Raw genomic sequence first — 19,721 nt, 5'->3', positions numbered from 1 at the left:
ACCTAAGGATCTTTAAAAATTTTTATTAAGTTCACGTTTGAGGGACAGAGAGAAGAGGCACTGTAGTTCTGCTCCACTACTTGTGAAGACTGGTGCTCCCTCCCATGTGGTGACTTGTTGCGTTTTCCATCTGGGTCCTGGCATGCGAAAGTGTTCGCCCATGACCCCATATTGTCTAAGGTTGAAATGCTATTTTTTCAAGAACACAATGTTTTAACTTTTGACATCTACATAATCATAAGAACTGAGTAAAGGTCTCGCCCCAAGAATTTAACACCTATTTGTAGAGACATGGCGATGGAGTAAATGAATGGGGAAAGGGGTAATGTTGGCTTTTAACAGGTACTTGACAACCATGGAGCCATTTGCACAGCCACCCATGGAGTAGAAGCAATTAACAGAAATATAAGATCATATGGAATATGAGAAGTAGGCTGGGTTTATACAAACTTTTCAGAGGCTTGAATTTATGATCCTGGACTCTGCCCACATATTCAAGGTTTTAAATCCTAGCGATGCCATCCAGAGGCAACCAGCAGAAGCAGAAAACAGAAGACAGCTTTACTACCACCACCTTCCTGTCTCCACCTAGTATCGCCAGCCAGGAAGCGAGACAACCCCGCAGCCGCGCCGCCGGAAAAAGGGGCGGAAGGGGCGTGTCTTGAAGGGTGACGTCATCGGCGCGCCTGGAGAGCCGCGCGGTTTGGTCTCTGGAGGCACCCGGAGCACTCCATTATGGGGGACACCGATGCAGCTTTGGGTTCCTTGGTAACCGATTTGTATGACCTGCAGGCGTTCAAGTTTGGGAACTTCATGCTGAAGAGCGGGCTGTCTTCCCCAATCTACATAGACCTGCGGGGTATTGTGTCTCAACCTCGTGTCCTGAGTCAGGTACCGACCCGGGAAGCGAAGAACAGGGTTGGGTGGAGGGAACGTGCTACCGGTAGATGGAGGGACCGGCGGGGAGCAGTTTCGCGGCGGATGAGAGCCTGGCCGGCCCGCCAAACCCAAGGCCAGCCGGGGGAGTCGGCTTCAGACGTGCAGAGACCAGGAACTGCTCTTGAGTCCCCATTCACTTTATCATGTGCTTTGCAAGAGTACTTGGAAATCCAGTTCCGGGGCCCTGCCTCTCACAGGAGTATTTGAAAGACTTCTGTGTAGTTAACCTCTAGAAAATGTTAAATTGGGATGAGAGGAAAAGGAAAAGTGTATGTGGGTAAAATCTCGTTGCTGCTGAAATTCTTGAAAGCGTTGCTGCTTGGAAAGGAGGGTTCAGTTTTGCACTGTGGTGGTAGAACAAGAATTAAGGCCAGAGGGAAGACATTTCCTGAAAGCAGTGTATAGAAGTATAAGTAAAAATATTGTTCAAATTAGAGGTTTTTTAGCCTACTGTTTTAAAAATATTTTTATTATTATCTTTATTTATTTATTGGATAGACAGCCAGAAATCGAGAGGGAATGGGGAGACACCTGCGGACCTGCTTCACCATTTGTGAAGCTTTCCCCATGCAAGTGAGGAGGACTGGGGCCTTGAACCCGGGTCCTTGCGCATTGTAACGTGTGCGCTCAACCATGTGCACCACCACCCAGCCCCTAGCCTAGTGCTTTTAAAATCACCTGGGAATAATGTTTAAAAATGATGTCTCAAAGAATGCAAATTGGGAACGGCTTTTGCCAGGAGAATTTGCCAAAAATTGTTTTTGTTCTCATTGAACAAAATGATGAGTTCTTAGTAATTTAAGAATGAGTTGGAAGCAGGTATCCTTTGTTGAGCGAAGTTCTGAAAAACATGAAGAGTATTTAGTGACATTGCCACGTAACCATGACTGAAAAGGTATCAAATTGCCACCCCTCACCCTAAACAGAGGGAAGGGGTATAAATATTGTTGACTGTAAACCCCATCAATTTGATGTGGTCTGGGGCCCATATTCAGCTTAGGAGCCTGTGTGACCTCTGCATCCCGGAGACTTTTTTTTTTCCCTTTTTGTTGCCCTAGTTGTTTTATTGTTGTTGTGGTTATTATTATTGTTGTTGTTGATGATGATGATGTCGTTGTTGTTGGATAGGACAGAGAGAAATGGAGAGAGGAGGGGGAGAGAAAGATAGACATCTGTAGACATGCTTCACCTCTTTTGAAGCAAACACCCCCCCCACCCCCCGCTGGTGGGGAGCCAGGGGCTCCAACCTGGATCCTTATGTCTGTCCTTGTGCTTTGCACCACGTGCCCTTAACCAGCTGCACTGAATGTTTTTTTTTTTTTTTTTTTTTACCATAACAGTTTTTGGTTTTCTCTGTAAGTTTCTATAAAATATTTTAAATTTATTAGTTACATGTGGCTTATTGAACAATTCAGACAGAATTTTTTTTAATTTTATTTATTTTTTCCCTTTTGTTGTCCCTGTTATCATCGTTGTTATTATTATTGTTATTGCTGTTGTTGGATAGGACAGAGAGAAATGGAGAGATGGGGAAGGGGGGGCGGGGAGGGAGGAAGACAGACACCTGCTGACCTGCTTCACTGCTTGTGAAGTGACCCCTCCTTGCAGGTTTCTCTTAGATATGTTTTGCTCATATCATACAAAATTTAAATTGTACATTCCCTGCAATATGGCATTGGGAATTTGATAGGTTGTATTAAGTTTGTAAATTACTTTAGTATGGCCAGTGTGTTTATTATCAGAACACTGCTCAGCTCTGACTTAATGGTAGTGGTGGGGGTTTGACCTGGAGCTTCAGGCTTGATTGTTTTTTTGCATAAGCATTATGCTACCTTCCAGAGTGTTTTGCTTGTTTTTTATTTTTTCCATAAGTTTATCATTGGTGCTCTACCAGGTGCTCCCTACTTTACCCCCACAGTAGCTCACTTCTGTGTCTATGCACCTGTGTCAGCACTGCTCAGCTCTGGCTTGTGGTGGGAGTGGGGTGGACTGAAGCTGGGACTTTGGAGCCTCAGGTGTGAGAGTCTCTTTGCTATGCCCACCATAATGATTTAATCTTCCTCCCTCCCCTTCACACCCCTTCTTTACCCTTTCTCTTTTCTTTGCCACCAGGGTTATTGCTGTGCCTGTACAACAAATCCATTTTTTCCCACTTCTTTTATTTGATAGGACAGATAAATTGAGGTGGGGGATGGGAGGTAGAGAGGAAGAAAGAGGCCCCAGCAGCACTGCTTCGTCTCTCCTGAAGCTTCCCCCCTACAGATGAGGACTAGGGGCTTGAACCCAGGTCTTTGGGCATGGTAACATGTGCACTTGGCTGGATGTGCTGCTGCCCAGCCACTTGTTGGATGAATTTATAATGATGTATAAACATAGAGACTTAATGGAGATTGTTTAATTAAAAAGTCAAGACTTATTTTGTGCTGTTATATTGAGAATAATTTAACAAAAAGGCATGTTTTTCTTAGCAGGTTTGAGAACTACACAAGGTTGTTAACATGTTTAATTTCCTGTTACATGGTTTATATGTCACTTAAAATGTTAACGATAGCTTATGTGCTTATTTTCTTATAGGTTGCAGAGATTTTATTCCGAACTGCTCAAAATGCAGGAATCAATTTTGATAATGTATGTGGAGTACCTTACACAGCTTTACCTTTGGCTACAGTTATCTGTTCAACCAACCAAATCCCAATGCTTATTAGAAGGAAAGAAGCAAAAGATTATGGTAAAGTAAAAGCATTTAGTTGATAGTATCCTGAAACTGTAAAATTTGTTTATTCTTTTGGGCACTGATGTTTTGAATATTTTCATAAACCTAAGTTACTGGCTGGAATTTAACAGTTGCTATAAATCACCTTCTTTTAGAATAGGAAAAAAAAAGTGCCCACACGTTTGCTATAAATCACCTTCTTTTAAAACAGAAAAAAAAGTGATCACACAAGACAGATTTGGTAGTGGAACATATAAAAACTTGAACTAGTTCAAGTCCCAGTCTCCACCTGCAGGGAGAAGCTCCATAAATGGTAAGCAGGTCTGCAGGTCTCTCTCACTCTTATCTCCCCTTCCCATCTTAGCTTCTGTTTCTGTCCAAGAAATAAATCTATAGTGGGAAATCTGAGTTATTTGCATTTTGTAGATTATCAAAGCATAGTCTATAGAGGGATGTGGAGAGGGGGAAGTTTATAGTCATACTGCATTATATAATAAAATTATGGTGAATGCTAAAAATGATTGCTGAATATTTTACTTCCTGATTTTAGGTATTCAAAAAGCCAGTTGGCTGTAATAAGCTTATTGATTGGTGGAAAGTTACTTCATTGATGGTATTGATTTAGTCTTGGTTTTTGTAACTTAAAAATTCCCATATTTGATATTTATTCATGAAAACATTATAGGGGGCTTACTTATACTACAAAATGATTTGTTCATTTTACTATAAATAATCTAACTTTGACAATTTGGGAATCCAGAAACATTAAACAAAATGGCAATCATAGCATAGTGAAGGTTAGTCAGAATTAAAGTAACTGAAATATATTATCAGAAAATAAGATTTAGATCATTCACCTGTTTATACAGACAAGACAGGTTTTTTTGTTTTTGCCTCCAAGGTTGTTGCTGGGGTTTGTAGTACTTATACTACAAACCCATTACTCCTGGAGGCTATTTTTTCCCTTTTGTTGCCCTTGTTTATCTTTGTTGTTATTGGTGTCGTTGTTGGATAGAACAGAGAGAAATTAAGAGAAGATGGGAAACAGGGGCAGGGGGAGAAAGATAGACAGCTGCAGGCTTGCTTCACCACCCGTGAAGCAACCTGCCTGCAGATGGGGAGCCAGGGGCTCGAACTCAGATCCTTACATCAGTCTGTGCGCTTTGCATCATGTAGGCTTAACCCGCTGTGCTACTGCCCGGCTTCCCTGACAAGACAGATTTATGGTACTTGACTGTGGCACACTTGGTAGAGAGCACATGTTACAAGACAGATTTATACTGCAAGATATATCTGGAGTGATACATGTAATTTTATATTTGTACAACACTTTTTTCCTAGGTACTAAGCGTCTTGTAGAAGGATCTGTTAATCCAGGAGAAACCTGTTTGATCATTGAAGATGTCGTTACCAGTGGATCTAGTGTTTTGGAAACTGTTGAGGTGCTCCAGAAGGAGGGTTTGAAGGTCACCGATGCTATAGTGCTGCTAGACAGAGAGCAGGGAGGCAAGGACAGGTTGCAGGCTCAGGGAATTCAACTCCACTCAGTGTGTACATTGTCCAAAATGCTGGAGATTCTTGAGCAACAAAAAAAGATTGATGCTGAAATGGTTGAGACAGTGAAGCAGTTTATTCAGAATGCTTTTATAGCAACAGGTCATAATGGTTCTTTCATGTCTATGAAGAAAACACTGAAAGAACTTGACTTTGGGGCACGTGCAGAGCTGCCCAGGATCCACCCAGTTGCAGCTAATCTTCTCCGGCTTATGCAAAAGAAGGAGACCAATCTTTGTCTGTCTGCTGATGTTGCAGAGTCAAGAGATCTGTTGCAATTAGCAGATGCTCTGGGGCCGAGCATCTGCATGCTCAAAACTCATGTAGATATTTTAAATGATTTTACCCTGGATGTGATGGTGGAGTTAACAACTCTAGCAAAACGCCATGAGTTTTTAATATTTGAAGACCGGAAATTTGCAGACATAGGAAACACAGTAAAAAAGCAGTATGAAGGTAAGTATGCAGAAATCCAATTTAAACTGGCCAAGAAAAGAAAATATACTGGCTCACATCACTGAAAGTCCAACCATAGAACAGACATCAGACATGGTTGAGTCTCGAAGCTCAAGTGATAACTTTTGGAATTGTTATCTATCTCAGCTCTGCTTTCTTCTCTCTTGACTAAACTCTTCATGTTTGTCCCAAACCAGTCGCTCAGAACTTGGGTATCAAATATTTTTATTACTTTCTACCCCTTGATCGTGTGAGGTTGTTAACACTACTTAAACTTCTTAAACTGAGATGTGGGTTCCATAAAGAAAATGGGTGTGCTAATACCAGGAGGGGACCTGGCTTCTAGACTAGCAAGACTTGACAATCATGGTTGAACTAGTGGGTTTGGAATATCTGAATAAATTATAGATATATAGGCAATGGGGGGGGGGGAAGGTATATAGTTGTTTTTGCAGAGGGTACTGAGGGGTGGCTCACTGGCTTAAGTGCACATAGTACAAAGTGCAAGGACCCTCTCACAGATCCTGGTTTGAGCCCCCTGGCTCCTTCTCTATATCTACTTTTCCCCTCTCAATTTCTATTCTATTCAATAAAATAGAAAAAAAAAAAATGGCCACCAGGAGCAGTGGATTCATAGTGCCCCAGCAATATCTCTGGGGGCAAAAAAAAAAGTTTTTGCAGAGAAAGATCTATTGTTATATATCTTTAAAAAAAAAAAAAACCTTGTTGCCTTTTTTTTGGCCTCCAGGCTTATCACTGGGGCTTGATGCTAGCACTACAGATCCACTGCTTCTGGATGCCTTTCTCTCTCTCTCTATCTCTTTCTCCCTCTTTCTATTTTCCCATTTTATTGGATAGGACAGAGAGAAATTGAGAGAGGAGGGGGAGATAGAGCGGGAGAGAGAAAGACAACTTGTGACATGTCCCCCCTATAGGTAGGGAGCTGGGGGACTCAAACCCAGATCCTTGTGCGGGTCCTAACACTTACTATGTGTGCTTAACCAGGTGTGCCACTGCCTAGCTCCTGGAAATCTTGATCTTTAACTTTAGTAAATATCCATTTTCACTGCAGTCCTAATTGCAAAATATTTATTAATTATCTCAATCCTCTACCTGCAAGGAAAAACAGTCTTAATCAATATTACTGATAAATTAAATGCTTAAGCGTTTTTTCTCATTATGACCGCTCAACTTGCTCCCAAGTGGACACAGATTTTTCACAAATCAAACCATAGGTCAACTGCTAATCACAAAATTCTTGAAGTGTTTCAGTATTTCATTAATACGTTACTACAGTTTCATATTGTAGTTGGTAGACTAAAGGATTTTTTGAAAATTAACCAATACCTTTTCTCCCTTTCTTAGGTGGTATATTTAAAATAGCTTCCTGGGCAGATCTAGTAAATGCTCATGTGGTGTCAGGCTCTGGAGTTGTGAAAGGTCTGAGAGAAGTGGGCCTGCCTTTGCACCGGGGTTGCCTGCTCATTGCAGAAATGAGCTCTACCGGCTCCTTGGCCACTGGGGACTACACCAAAGCCGCGGTAAGTGACAATGGCTGAGCTGAGAGGAAAGGACAGGGGAGAAACCCCCTGAACTTGTAGAACCTCACTATAAACAACTATTTGTCAGTGTGACAATAAGCCAATACTAGTTGGCTAGCGTTTCCTTACTAATAGCATTTATATCTCAGTGGACAAATAAGAGGAAACATTAGAACAGGTATTTAAACAGGCATCTTGCCTGTATTTCCCAGTTCATCATGAGTTGAACTTGAAGAACTTCCCACACATGTAATTTTTGTAGTCTCCCAAATCCCAAGATGCATATTCTCATAATAGTATCCCACATGAAGTGGAGTGTGTGTGTGTGTATGTGTGTCTTTGATTTTGATTGATACTGTTTGGGAAAACTCTTAACTAGAGTCCAAACACATTATTTCCTCCATTAATTCAACACTTTATGTATTAATACCCACTCTACCTTTGCATGCCAGAATAAAATAAAGCATTCTCTAAAACTTTCTCTCATTGGGGCCAGATGGTGGCGCACCTGATTGAGTACACCTGTTATAATGCACAAGGACCCAGGTTCAAGCCCCCGGTCCCCACCTGCAGATGGAAAGCTTCACAAGTGGTAAAGCAGGGCTGCAGGTATCTCTCTGTCTCTCTCCCTCTCTATCACCCCCCTTCCCTCTCAATTTCTGACTATCTCAATCAAATAAAGATAATTAAAACATTTAAAAAGTCATTTTAGAAAAACTTTCTCTCATTGCCTTTTGGGGAAGTTTTATAATTAATAGGAACCTAGAATATTGGATAGATCACCTTTACAGATGTTTTAAAGACTGGTACTTTTGAATATTGCCATAGGAATAATTGCTTATTATTCCAAAGACTGACTAGTAGTGAACTCAACATAACCCTGAAGGACAGGTTTATAAGATTTCCACACCATACCCATCACCAGAGTTCTGTTAGCCTCCCCAAGTAATTCTCAAGTTTTAGAGACAGTTTGACTACTGCTACCTATTTTTTTGTTTGTTTTGCATTAAGTTCTTATATTTCAGTTATCTATATTCCACATTCCACAAGTAAATGAAACAGAATGAAAGGTGACAGTTGTCTTTCACCATTAGTTCCATCCATTTTGCCTAAGGGTCCTCAGTTGACCATGAGCTTTTGGTTTTTCCACTTGCAGAAAGTCTGTGCTACAGTTGGGCATTGTGAGACCTGGAGGTCTGACTCAAGGACAAGATAATACTTATTTATAAGTAGTAATCCTTGGAGGCACTAATGGAAATAATAAGACTCTCAGAAAATAGTCAAATTAGAAAGGCAAGCAGACCTAAAGAAAGTTAATGCAAGAAGGGATGTGTAAAACAGTAGCATCAGAGTTGTGATTAGTTAAATCAAATGTTAAAGCAGGAAAGTAGTGGTCCAGTAGATAGCGCAGTGAATAAAGCATTGGATTCTCAAGCATGAGGTCCTGAGTTTAATCCCCGGCAGCACATGTACCAGAGTGGTGTCTGGTTATTTCTCTCCTGTCTTTCTCATAAATAAATTCTTTTAAAAAAGGCAGGAAAGTAGTAAAATAGAGGTTTGTTTGGGTTTTTTTTTTTATGGTATATGCGTTATGTGCATACGTAGACAGTTTTGAATCAAATGTGATACCATACCATTATAAGGTAGAATTCGCACTCTTCTGGAAGGTGGTATTATAATGTAAACTTAGAAGGACATCTATAAAATAGTAAAGTTTCTTACTAGTTCATATTTGTACCTTTATAGAACTACTATTTTGTGTGATTAACTGCTTTCTTATTACATTTCATTTAGGTTCGAATGGCTGAGGAGCATCCTGAGTTTGTGATTGGTTTTATTTCTGGCTCCAGAGTTAGCATGAAACCAGAATTTCTTCATTTAACTCCAGGAGTTCAGTTAGAAGCAGGAGGTAAATCTAAAATGTTTCTTTACCTAAGTAGGCAAGGACAGAGTGTGATTTTGTGTTGTTAAAAAGTTGTTAAAGAGTAATGGCTGAGTGGTTCGATGTGTTGATATTGACCAAGATATGCAAAATAGCCTGCAGTGTGTGTTTTGTTGAAATAAACTCTGAAAGATATTTGCTTGAGGACAAAACTTTTTTTTGCCTCCAGGCTTAGCATTTATCATTGGGGCTCAGTGCCGACTCTACATTGCTCCTGGTGTCCACTTTTTTCCATTTTACTAGATAGGACAAAGAAATTGAGAGAGGAAGGAGAAATAGGGAGAGAGAAAGATAGATATCTGCAGACCTGCTCTACCAGTTGTAAAGCATCCCCTCTGCATGTGGGGAGCTGGGGGCTTCAACCAGGTCCTTGTGCTTAGTACTATGTGCATTTAACTGGGTGCGTGCTACTGCCTACAAACCCCCCCTTTTTTTTTAGATGACTATCTAAGATGAATCACTGATATCTATTGTGATATAATGTAGAGATGAACACACTCATTACTAGTCTGAGAATTATAGCTATAGCAATTATTTTCCCCATTTACAGCCTTCTGGTCAATGAAGGAGTTAAGTAGTTATATAAAAATATATACCTTCACATGGTGTGAAACTCAAGGACCGGCTTAAGGATCCTGGTTGAGCGGTGAAGCAGGTCTCCAGGTGTCTTATCTTTCTCTCCCTATCTCTGTCTTCCCCACCTTTCTCCATTTCTCTCTGTCCTATCTGACAGCAACAGCATCAATAACAACAATAGTAATAACCACAATGATAAAAACAACAAGGGCAACAAAAAGTAAATAAATAAATAAAATTTATAAATATATCTTTAAATGTTTTTTTTTTTTAAGTCATAGAGACCAGAGCACTGCTCAGCTCTGGCTTAAGGTAATGCAGGGGACTGAACCTGGGACCTCAGGTTTGTAAGTGTTTAATTTTATATACCATTATGGTCAAGTAAAGATGGTTGATGGGGGGCTAGGCAGTGGCACACCTGGTTAAGGATACATAGTATGAAGCACAAAGGCCTGTGCAAATATCTGGGTTCTAGGCCTTGGCTCCTCACCTGCAGAGGGGATGCCTCATAAGTGGTAAAGCAGGCCTGCAGATGTTTGTCTTTCTCCTTCCTCTCTCAATTTCTCTCTGTCCTGTCCAATAAAAATGGAAAAATGACCACCAGATGCAATGGATTCATAGTGCGGGCACCAAGCCCAGCAATAGCCCTGGAGGCAAAAAAAAAAAAAAGTTAGTTGATATGTCAGTCTTCTTGATTTTGAGACTGATATATAATATATTGAGCACGTGCATTCTGCTATTTTCAGGTAGTGTTCTTTTAAGTTTATGAAGTTTATCTATTCTTACTTATATCTGACAAAATAGATTTTAAAGCACATTATGATAAAGAACTAGAAAAAGAGGAAAGTTGGGGTTAGTCCAACTTTGTTTCTACATTGTGTGCATCTTTGCATCTGAAATGAGTGTCTTACCCCAGTTACAGCATAATGGCCATCTAAATGACTTATGCCTGAGGTCTCAGGTTCAGCTCCTTGTACAACCTGGTGTCTATTAAAATGAAATAAGTATCTTTTGGGCAACATATAAACATTTTGCTTTTATTCATTTAGCTCATTTGCATAAATACTGATTCTATGGTTCCTCCCTATCTTATATTTATTGGATGGAGAGAGACCTGCAATACTGCTTGTGAAGCTTTCCATCATAAGTGGGATCTGGGGCTTGAAAATGCACCATGCACCATCACTCAACCCCATGTTGTTTTGTTGTTTTGTAAGGCTAGCTTAGTAGTGAACTTCCTATCTCTCCTTCAATTCTGATTAACAGTCTAGTCAGTAGAATATTTTTGGCTTGAATTTTTCCTTTTAGCACTTTGAGTATGTCAGGTTCCCTGGCCTATAAAAAAAAAAATCTGATAGTGATACAGTAACTTGTTGTGCACAAAGACTCCCTATTCAAGAGCGTCATTTCATGTGATGTTTCTGAATCAGTACCTGTTGTGATTATATTTAGAAAAGGTGCCTGGTGCTTGCTTTCAAAGAAGTAAATAAATGCATGTGGTTCTGTGGGTCTTTAGTTACAAATTCAGCAGACCAGGGCATCTGGAGTTATCTCTTAAAGAATTGTAGGAATTGGGTTTCCAAATTTATAATCTCCCTTCTGGGGGGTATGTACAAACTATGACCAGGCCAAGGGTGAGTGGTGTCATTCTATCTCCCTGAGAACACCTCTGGGATCTCAAACTTGCAGCCTGTCTGTTAGGATGAAATTCCAAGGTAAATAGGCCCTTTTCTGTGGTCCAGGAGGTGGCGCAGTGGATACTACATTGGATAATACATGAGGTCCTGAGTTCAATCCCTGGCAGCATATGTACTAGAGTGATGTCTGGTTCTTTATCTTTCTATCTTCCTCATGAATAAACAAATTCTTTAAAAGAAAGAAAGAAATAGGCCATTTTCATAGGAATATCCCTAGTCTGGGGAGGTGCCAGCTGGGCTCTGGTTATGTAGTCCCATGGGATTCACCAAGTTGCCTTTGACTACCATAAGCAGGACTCCCTTTGGGGACTTCCTGTACCTAAGACATGGGAGAAATGCTTCTTTGAAAGGCTGGACAGTGGTATACCTGCAGGGGAAAAGCTTCACTAGTGTTGAAGTAGTGCTGCAGGGGTCTCTCTCCCTATTCAATAAATACATTTTTTATTTGATTCCCCTCCCCCTATAGGCACTCTGGGATAGTGGGTCCTCCTGTAAACTTTACTTGTAGGTTCAGAAAGGTACCTGCGTACCTTTTGTAGAGCTTCTTAGTTCCCTACCCACTATGGTTTGCTGCAGTGAGGGTAGAATACCTGGTAAGATCTAGCTTCTGTGTTTCAGCATTGCCCTTTTATTGTGCATGAGGCATGTCAGCTTTGGGAGGTATGGGCTCAGAATCTTCCTGTACAATAAAATTGTCATTCACGAGGACCTGGGCTTAAGCCTCCTGTCCCACCTGCAGAGGGGAAGCTTCCCAACTAGTGGGGAAAAAAAAAGTGAAAGGTCTAGACACATAAGATGTTGAAAAGACTAAAGTTGGAATGATATTCATACTTCTGGATTAAAAGGATTAACACTGAAGGGTGGGGAGATGATGGTTATGCATATGGCACCAAAAATCTCAAGGTCAGTCCCCAGCATCACATGCTAGAGTGATTCCCCCCAGTAATAAATAAAACTTTATAATTAGTGTTGTTAAAATGGCTGCATTATTTAAAGTGATAGTTTCAGTGCAATCCCCATTAAAATTCAAGCAGCATTTTTTATATTTTTGACAGAGAGGGCGCCAGGTGGTTGGTGGTGCACCTGGTTAAGCAATAGTACTAAGCACAAAGACCTGCTAAGGATCTGGGCTTGAGCCCCTGGCTCCCCACCTTCGAGGAGTGGTGAAGCAGGTCTGCAGGTGTCTCTATGTCTCCTCCCCTCTCAGTTTCTCTGTGTCCTGTCCATTAAAAAGGGAAAAATGGCCACCAGGAGCCCTGGATTCATAGTGCTGGCACTGAGAACCCTGGAGGCCAAAAGGAAAAGATAATGAAATGTATTTGAAATTTCTAATAGCAAGAACAATGTAATAGCAACAACAAAGTAAAAGTAAAAGTGGAGATGTCACATCTCCCTGTTTCAAACTATACTACGGAGCAGTAGATAATAACATTAGAATGATTTTGGAATGAAGACACAACATTATTGAGAACCTAGAAATAAAACCACATAGGAACCAAGAGAAACAAAAGAATGTCTCTTCAAAAGATGGTTTATGGGAAACTGGACAACCACGTGAAAAAACATTGGTGATACTGGTCTCTATTTTGTTTGACTCCAAGAGCAAAGGAAACAAGATAAAGCAGAAATAAACAAATGGGAATATATCAAACTACAATGTCTTCATCACATTTTGAACTACCATCAAAATAAGAAGACACCCAATAGGTGTCCCCCACACCTTTTTTTTCCTCTTTATTGTTTCACCACTTTTGTCACCAAAGAAAGGTTTGTGTTCCCATCCCCATAGATAGCTGCTATAGTTCTCCCATAGATTTAGAAACAGGTTGGAATTTTTTTATTTTCATTTTGTAGAGACAGAAATTAAAGGGGGGGTATAGAGAGGGAGAGACACCTGCTGCCCTGCTTCATCACTCATGAAGCTTTCTCCCTGCAGGTGGGGACCAGGGGCTTGAACTTGGGTCCTTGTACATTGTGATGTGTGTGTTCAACCGGGTGCACCACCAACTGGCCCCCTTTTTCTTTAATATTTATTTTCCTTTTTGTTGCCCTTGTTGTTTTATTGTTGTAGTTATTGTTGTTGTGTAGTGATGTCATTGTTGGATAGGACAGAGAGAAATGAAGAGAAGAGGGGAAGACCGGGAGGTGGAGAGAAAGATAGACACCTGCAGACCTGCATCACTGCTTGTGAAGTGACTCCCCTGCAGGTGGGGAGCCGGGGGCTGGAACTGGGATTCTTAGGCTGGTCCTTGTGCTTTGCACCACGTGTGCTTAACCCACTATGCTACCGCACAACTCCCACAGTCCCCCCCCCTTTTTTTTTAACATAGCAATTACCTTACATTTGGAGTCATCAGTAATCCAGAGATTTTTTAGAATATTTGAAAGAATGTGCCTGTGTTGGGCAAATACTGTGCCATTTTGTTTAGGGGACTTAAGTGTCCTTGGGTGTTGATATCCTCAGAGGATGACAATCCTGGACCAAATCTTGGGGATTACTTGGATGACTATACTTGTTGGACTGCAACTTTAGGACCTTCCTGGGCATAATCTGAAACTGGTCCTTATATTGAAAGCAGCAGATCATGCCATGTTGGTATAGTGACAGTTTTAACAAGCATGGGGACTTCGGAGTTCATGTACAAGTCTTAGTGAGGCCTAGATGAGCACTACCTTACTAGGCCAGGTCTGTGTATCCTTGGAGCAGCTTCTGGGAGCTCAGAACCAGGCAATGCCCACATTCCCATGATGGGGGAGGAGGGGAGTCTGAATGCCAGGGTCCAGCTGCCAGCATCATGTCCACTCAGTGACCTCCCCAACACAACTAGAATTTTTTTCTAATTATGAAGCAAATTGTTTTGGACATGTCCTTAGCAACACATCCCCCCCCCTTTTTTTATAGTGTTGTACATTAAACACTGAAATGGAGTTGGTTACTACTTTCCACCTTTCTGATAGCCCTGCCTATCTAAGAGATCTGTCTGTTCAGCTCCTTTTATACACTTGCTCGGCAGGAGATGGAAAACAAGGGTGTGCTTTTATTAAAAGCAGTTCACTTTTTTAGAAAGAAAGAATTTTGTATTGTAATGAACGTTCATGTTTTTGCAGGTGATAATCTTGGCCAACAGTATAACAGCCCAGAAGAAGTTATTGGCAGACGAGGTTCTGACATCATCATTGTAGGACGAGGCATAACAACAGCAGCTAATCCTCTGGAGGTGGCTGAAATGTACAGAAAAACAGCCTGGGAAGCTTATTTGAATAGACTCAGTGTTTGAATGTGTCCACATTTTTATGAAACTTTGAAGATCATGTGGTCTCCTAAAATGCAATGGCTTGAGATAAACACATCTAACTTGAATTCTTCTACGGACTCTGTTGGTATGACACCTAGAGTAATTATAGTCTTTAGCAAATATTAAAGTTAACAAACCCCACTCCCAGTAGAGCAGCAGACTCTCATGCCTGAGGTTCCTGGTTAAATCCCTGGTAAACCTTATGTATAACCCTCATGTAATTAATGAAAACAAATCTTAAAATATTGAATGACTTCGTATCAAAGTATAACTTCCTCTACAACTTAAAATGCAACAGTTTTAGGATCACTTGTCATCCTAGGGTGTTTGCTGCAGAGTGATGGATTGCTCACTAGTTAGATGTTTGCCAGAGCTCTGATCTGTAGGTCCCAATACCATTAGCACATGCAGCCATGGAGACAGAAACCCAAATGCAGAGGCCATATGACAGAAACAAAGATAGTGGACATCTGACATAAGACAGCCTGTCTGTAGGTGGGGAGACAGTATAATAGTTATGCAAAAAGACTTTCATGCCTGAGGCTTCAAAGTCCCAGGTTCAATCCCCTGCCCCACTATAAACCAAAGCTGATCAGTGCTCTGGTAAAAATAAAAAGAAAAAAATTATGAGAGAGAGAGAGAGAGAGAAAAGACTGCCTCTCTATGACCTAAAAAAAAATGCAACAGTTTAGGGACCAGGAGATAACTTATCTGGTAGAGCAATGTGCTGGTTCTGAGCCCTGAGACCACCAGTTCTCAAAGGGTACTTGCCATTTCATTATGGTGACTGTCCCTTTCATTAAGCCTGTCCCTCTCAGAAACCCTTGTGGAACTAACTTTGGATCAACTGGCTCTCTGCCATGTTGAGACTTGAATGTGAAGAGTTAGCAGCCACCCTCTGCCCAGTTCTCCTTAACAGTGATTAGCTATCACTCAGGAAAACCAGCTTTGCTGGCTGTTTTTTTTTTTTTTTTTTTAAGAGGCCCCATTTTCAACATTCTATTTAAAAATGGCAAGGCAGGCACCTTCCCCGCTAAGTTCTCATGCCGGCCCTATATGTCTAATAGTGTGGAGAACACTCCCCCAAGCTCTTCCCTAAACCAACTTTCAGTGCTGGAGGAAAGGAACCCTGGACCAGCTCTCTACTGCAGTCAGGCTGGTATAAGTTAAATCAGGGACCCTGGGGGTCTGGGAGACAGCATAATAGTTTTGCAAAAAGACTTTCCAGCCTGAGGTTCCAAGGTCACAGGTTCAATTCTTCACACTACCATATGCCACAGCTGAGTGGTGCTCTGATGAAAAAATACTCTGGGCTTTTGTGACTTACGTAGTGCCCCTTCTCCCAGCAGTCCCTTTGTTTTCTCCATGAACTTTTCTTTTTTTAAAATTTATTTATTTTAAAAAGGAGACATTAACAAAACCGTAGAATAGGAGGGGTACAACTCCACACAATTCCCACCACCAGATCTCTATATCCCATCCCCTCCCCTGATAGCGTTCCTATTCTTTATCCCTCTGGGAGTATGGGCCCAAGGTCATTGTGGGTTGCAGAAGGTGGAGGTCTGGCTTCTGTAATTGCTTCCCCGCTGAACATGGGCGTTGACTGGTTAATCCATACTCCCAGCCTGCCTCTCTCTTTCCCTAGTAGGGTGGGTCTCTGTGGAAGCAGAGCTCCAGGACACACTGGTGGGGTCGTCTGTCCAGGGAAGTCTGGTCAGCAACCTGCTGGCATCTGGAACCTGGTGGCTGAAAAGAGAGTTAACATACAAAGCCAAACAAATTGTTGAACCATTATAAACCTAAAGGCTGGAAAAGTGCAGATGAAGTGTTGGGGTGGGGGGGTACTCACTACAGGCTATTGTATACTTTTGCTTTCAGGTATATATTTTGCCCTAGTTTATGGATACGTGTGAACATATGCTCTATCTCAGGGGACCTGGTCTATATTTAGGTTTTGGGACTTTGTTAGGAAGTGAACCACCTGGAGTGGAATTAGAGTATACTATGAAAGGAATGGTCTCACCCTAGTAATGAAGCTGAAGGGTTGTCATTCCACACCTGCAGTCTCTTGACACAGTCTGAGGTGAAGCATGCTGAGGTGGCACTTGTTGCATTGATTAGGTTGTGTCTCCATGACTTTTCTAAGCCCATATCTGGCTTTTCCTCCTCAGAAAAATGGAAAGACGCTCAGGAAGAAAAATAATTTGATTTTGAGTCATTTATAACTTTTCTAGTTAATGGTTTTTACCTGGAGACTGGTTTAAAAGAATGTCTCTCTCTGGCATGGGGGTAGGGATTGAAGGGGAGTCTCTCTCTCACCTGAACTGAGGAGCAGGGCTCCAGAGAGTGGAGGAGGAGAGCAGGCACTGATTTCAGGGGAGCCTGGGGCTCAGGAAAGGGACATTCAGCTTTCTTACCCCCACATGTGGATTCTCTGAGGCAGGGTCTGCCACAGCCTGGATCCCTGCAGCTCCGAGTGGTGTGACTTGAGAAATCACACTCCCTGCAGGGGCATGCATGAGCTGAAGAGCAGCCTTGAAGTCTGAGGAGTCTCTGAGCCCCGTGAAGACACTGAGCACAGGTGATCTGCTGAGTATAATGGTGTCCCACCAGATGGCAATGCAGCTTTTGCCTGTTGTCCTGCCCTGTATGTGGACAAACCTGAAGAGACCGTCTATTAAGACAGACTACCACCTGCTACTACCTCTGCTTTCTGCCATCACTTAGCTACTTAAAGAGAGAATCTGGACTCTAAATATATACACACAATTATGTTTTTTTAATACACACAATTATGTTTTTTTTTAATACAAGCTTTTTTTCTCCTACCCAAATGTACTAAAAATACTTTTTCTTGTTTTGTTGTTATGGCTTCACTCGAGGCCAACATTTTCATCTAAAAAGAGAATGGAGCTGGGTGGTAGTACACCTGTTTGAGCACACACATTACCATGCACAAGGACCTGGGTTTGAGTCCCTCCTGCCCACCTGCAGGGGCAAACTTCACAAGCAGTACTGCAGTTGTCTGTCTCTCCCTCTCAATTTTTCTCTATCCAATAAATAACTTTTTTTAATCTTCATTTATTGGGTAGAGACAGCCAGAAATCAAGAGGAAAGGGAGAGATTGAGAGACACCTGCAGCCCTGCTTCACCACTTGTGAGGTGCGAACTGGGTGCTCGAACCTAGGTCCTTGTGCACTGTAACCTGTGTGTTTAACCAGGTGTGCCACTGCCCAGCCCCTAAAATAACTTATTTATTTATTCCCTTTTGCTACCCTTGTTGTTTTATTGTTCTTGGATAGGACATAGAAATGGAGAGAGGAGGGGAAAACGGGGAGAGAAAGACACCTGCAGACCTGCTTCACCACTTGTGAAGTGCCTCCCCTGCAGGTGGGGAGCCAGGATACTTACGCTGCTCTTTGCACTTTGCAGTACCTGCTGCGCTACTGCCTAACTCCCTAAAATAACTATCTTAAGAGGAAAAGATACTACAGCACCAGATGGAGACAGTGGTTATGCACTTGCCTGAGGCTCCAAAGTCCCAAGTTCAATCCCCCACACCACCATAAGCCAGACAGCTGAAGAGTGCTCTTGTTTAAAAAAAAAAACAAACCCACAGCATGAAAGTTTCCTCCAGTGTGGTGAGGGTTGGATTTGAACCAAGGTTGTGCAAGCAGGTGCACTATCCAATTCTCACTGCAACCCGCCTCCCAGCCATCTCAGAGGTAGCTGTTGGAGAAGACTAGCAGGGTAGTGGCCACCCCCAGAGCTTTCCAATACCTCTCAAAAGCTAGGAGCTCAGAATGGGGCGAGGGAACAGGGAGAAAGGCTGCTCTCTGGGCATAGCTCAACTGCCCCTCACTCTCCTCTCCATCCTCACTTGAGGGTCTGAGCAAGCCATGCCCTGACTAAGACATATGAAACCAGTAGCCTCTAACACAAGAGGCTTCAGAGTGCACCATTTGCAGGCATGTCAACTACCACAACACATGGGGTGCTCCCCCACTGGACAAAGCAGCAAACAGGCAGAGGCGCAGTTTACCTCAGTCACCCAGCCAACACTTATGCCCACATTTTTTTCACAACACTGTGTCTCTGTCCCCATTAAACCAGTGAGAGCTGCTGGGAGCAGCTGTCCTGGGAGCTCCAGCCAGAAGCCCTTGGGAAAGCGAGGAGCTGTGCCATTACCTGAAATTGACTTCTGAGTAATTCATTTCATGAGACCCTCCAGTGCTAACCATTAAAAAAAAAAGTTGTACCCCTCTTATCCTATGGTTTTTGTCAGTGTTTCCTTTTTATAAATAAAAATTAAAAAAAAAAATCAAAACATAACACACTTCTTCCTTAGCAGAGGTGGCTGTAGAGTTAGTTTAGCCTGTGTGCCAGCCTCAGTGAATCAAGGAGCCTTTGTTAAGGTCTTAGTTTTGTTTACAAGGAACATATACATGCATAGAAAAAAAAAAAAGCTGGGGCTAGGTGGTGCACCTGGTTGAGTGCACATGTCAATATACAAGGACCCAGGTTCAAGCCCCTGGTCACCACCTGCCGGGGGGAAGCTTCAGAAGCTGTGAAGTAGTACTGCAGATAACACCTGTCTCTCTTCCTCCCCTCTCAATTTTTCTCTAATAACAGAGCTGAGATAAGATAAGCAGAAAAGCCAAGAGTAATTACTGATACCTCTGTTTAGTATGAGTGATTACAAATCTTCACAAATCCTTTTATTAACCTACATTTTAGAAACCTACATTTATTAACCAACATTTTAGAAAAAGTCACTGAAAGCTACTAATAAAAATGATTAGGGCAAGGTGGTGGCACATCTGGTTAAATACACACATTACAGTGCACAAGGACCTAGGTTCAAGTCTCTGGTCTCCACCTGCAGGGGGAAAGCTTCACAAATGGTGAAGCAGGGCTGCAGGTGTTTGTCTGTATCTCCACCTCCCCGCTCAATTAAAATTTTTTTTTAATATTTATTTTCCCTTTTGTTGCCCTTGTTTTTTATTG

At 41.9% G+C, this 19,721-nt stretch overlaps 1 protein-coding gene across 1 annotated transcript; it reads left to right on the top strand.

Annotated features, from left to right (window-relative positions):
• The first annotated feature begins 674 nt into the window (after positions 1 to 674).
• On the top strand, positions 675 to 14,779 carry UMPS (uridine monophosphate synthetase). The gene is made up of 6 exons (XM_007528907.3): positions 675 to 891; positions 3,514 to 3,667; positions 4,994 to 5,662; positions 7,028 to 7,203; positions 8,998 to 9,112; positions 14,527 to 14,779. The coding sequence occupies exons 1-6, from the start codon at positions 736 to 738 to the stop codon at positions 14,694 to 14,696; spliced, it is 1,440 nt and encodes a 479-aa protein (XP_007528969.1). The 5' UTR covers positions 675 to 735; the 3' UTR covers positions 14,697 to 14,779.
• The last annotated feature ends 4,942 nt before the right edge of the window (positions 14,780 to 19,721 follow it).

Source organism: Erinaceus europaeus, chromosome 9, assembly GCF_950295315.1.
Source record: "Erinaceus europaeus chromosome 9, mEriEur2.1, whole genome shotgun sequence".
NCBI classification, from domain to species: domain Eukaryota; kingdom Metazoa; phylum Chordata; class Mammalia; order Eulipotyphla; family Erinaceidae; genus Erinaceus; species Erinaceus europaeus.
The sequence above is the reverse complement of the archived record's forward strand: the minus strand, read 5'-3'. Positions and strand labels throughout refer to the sequence as shown.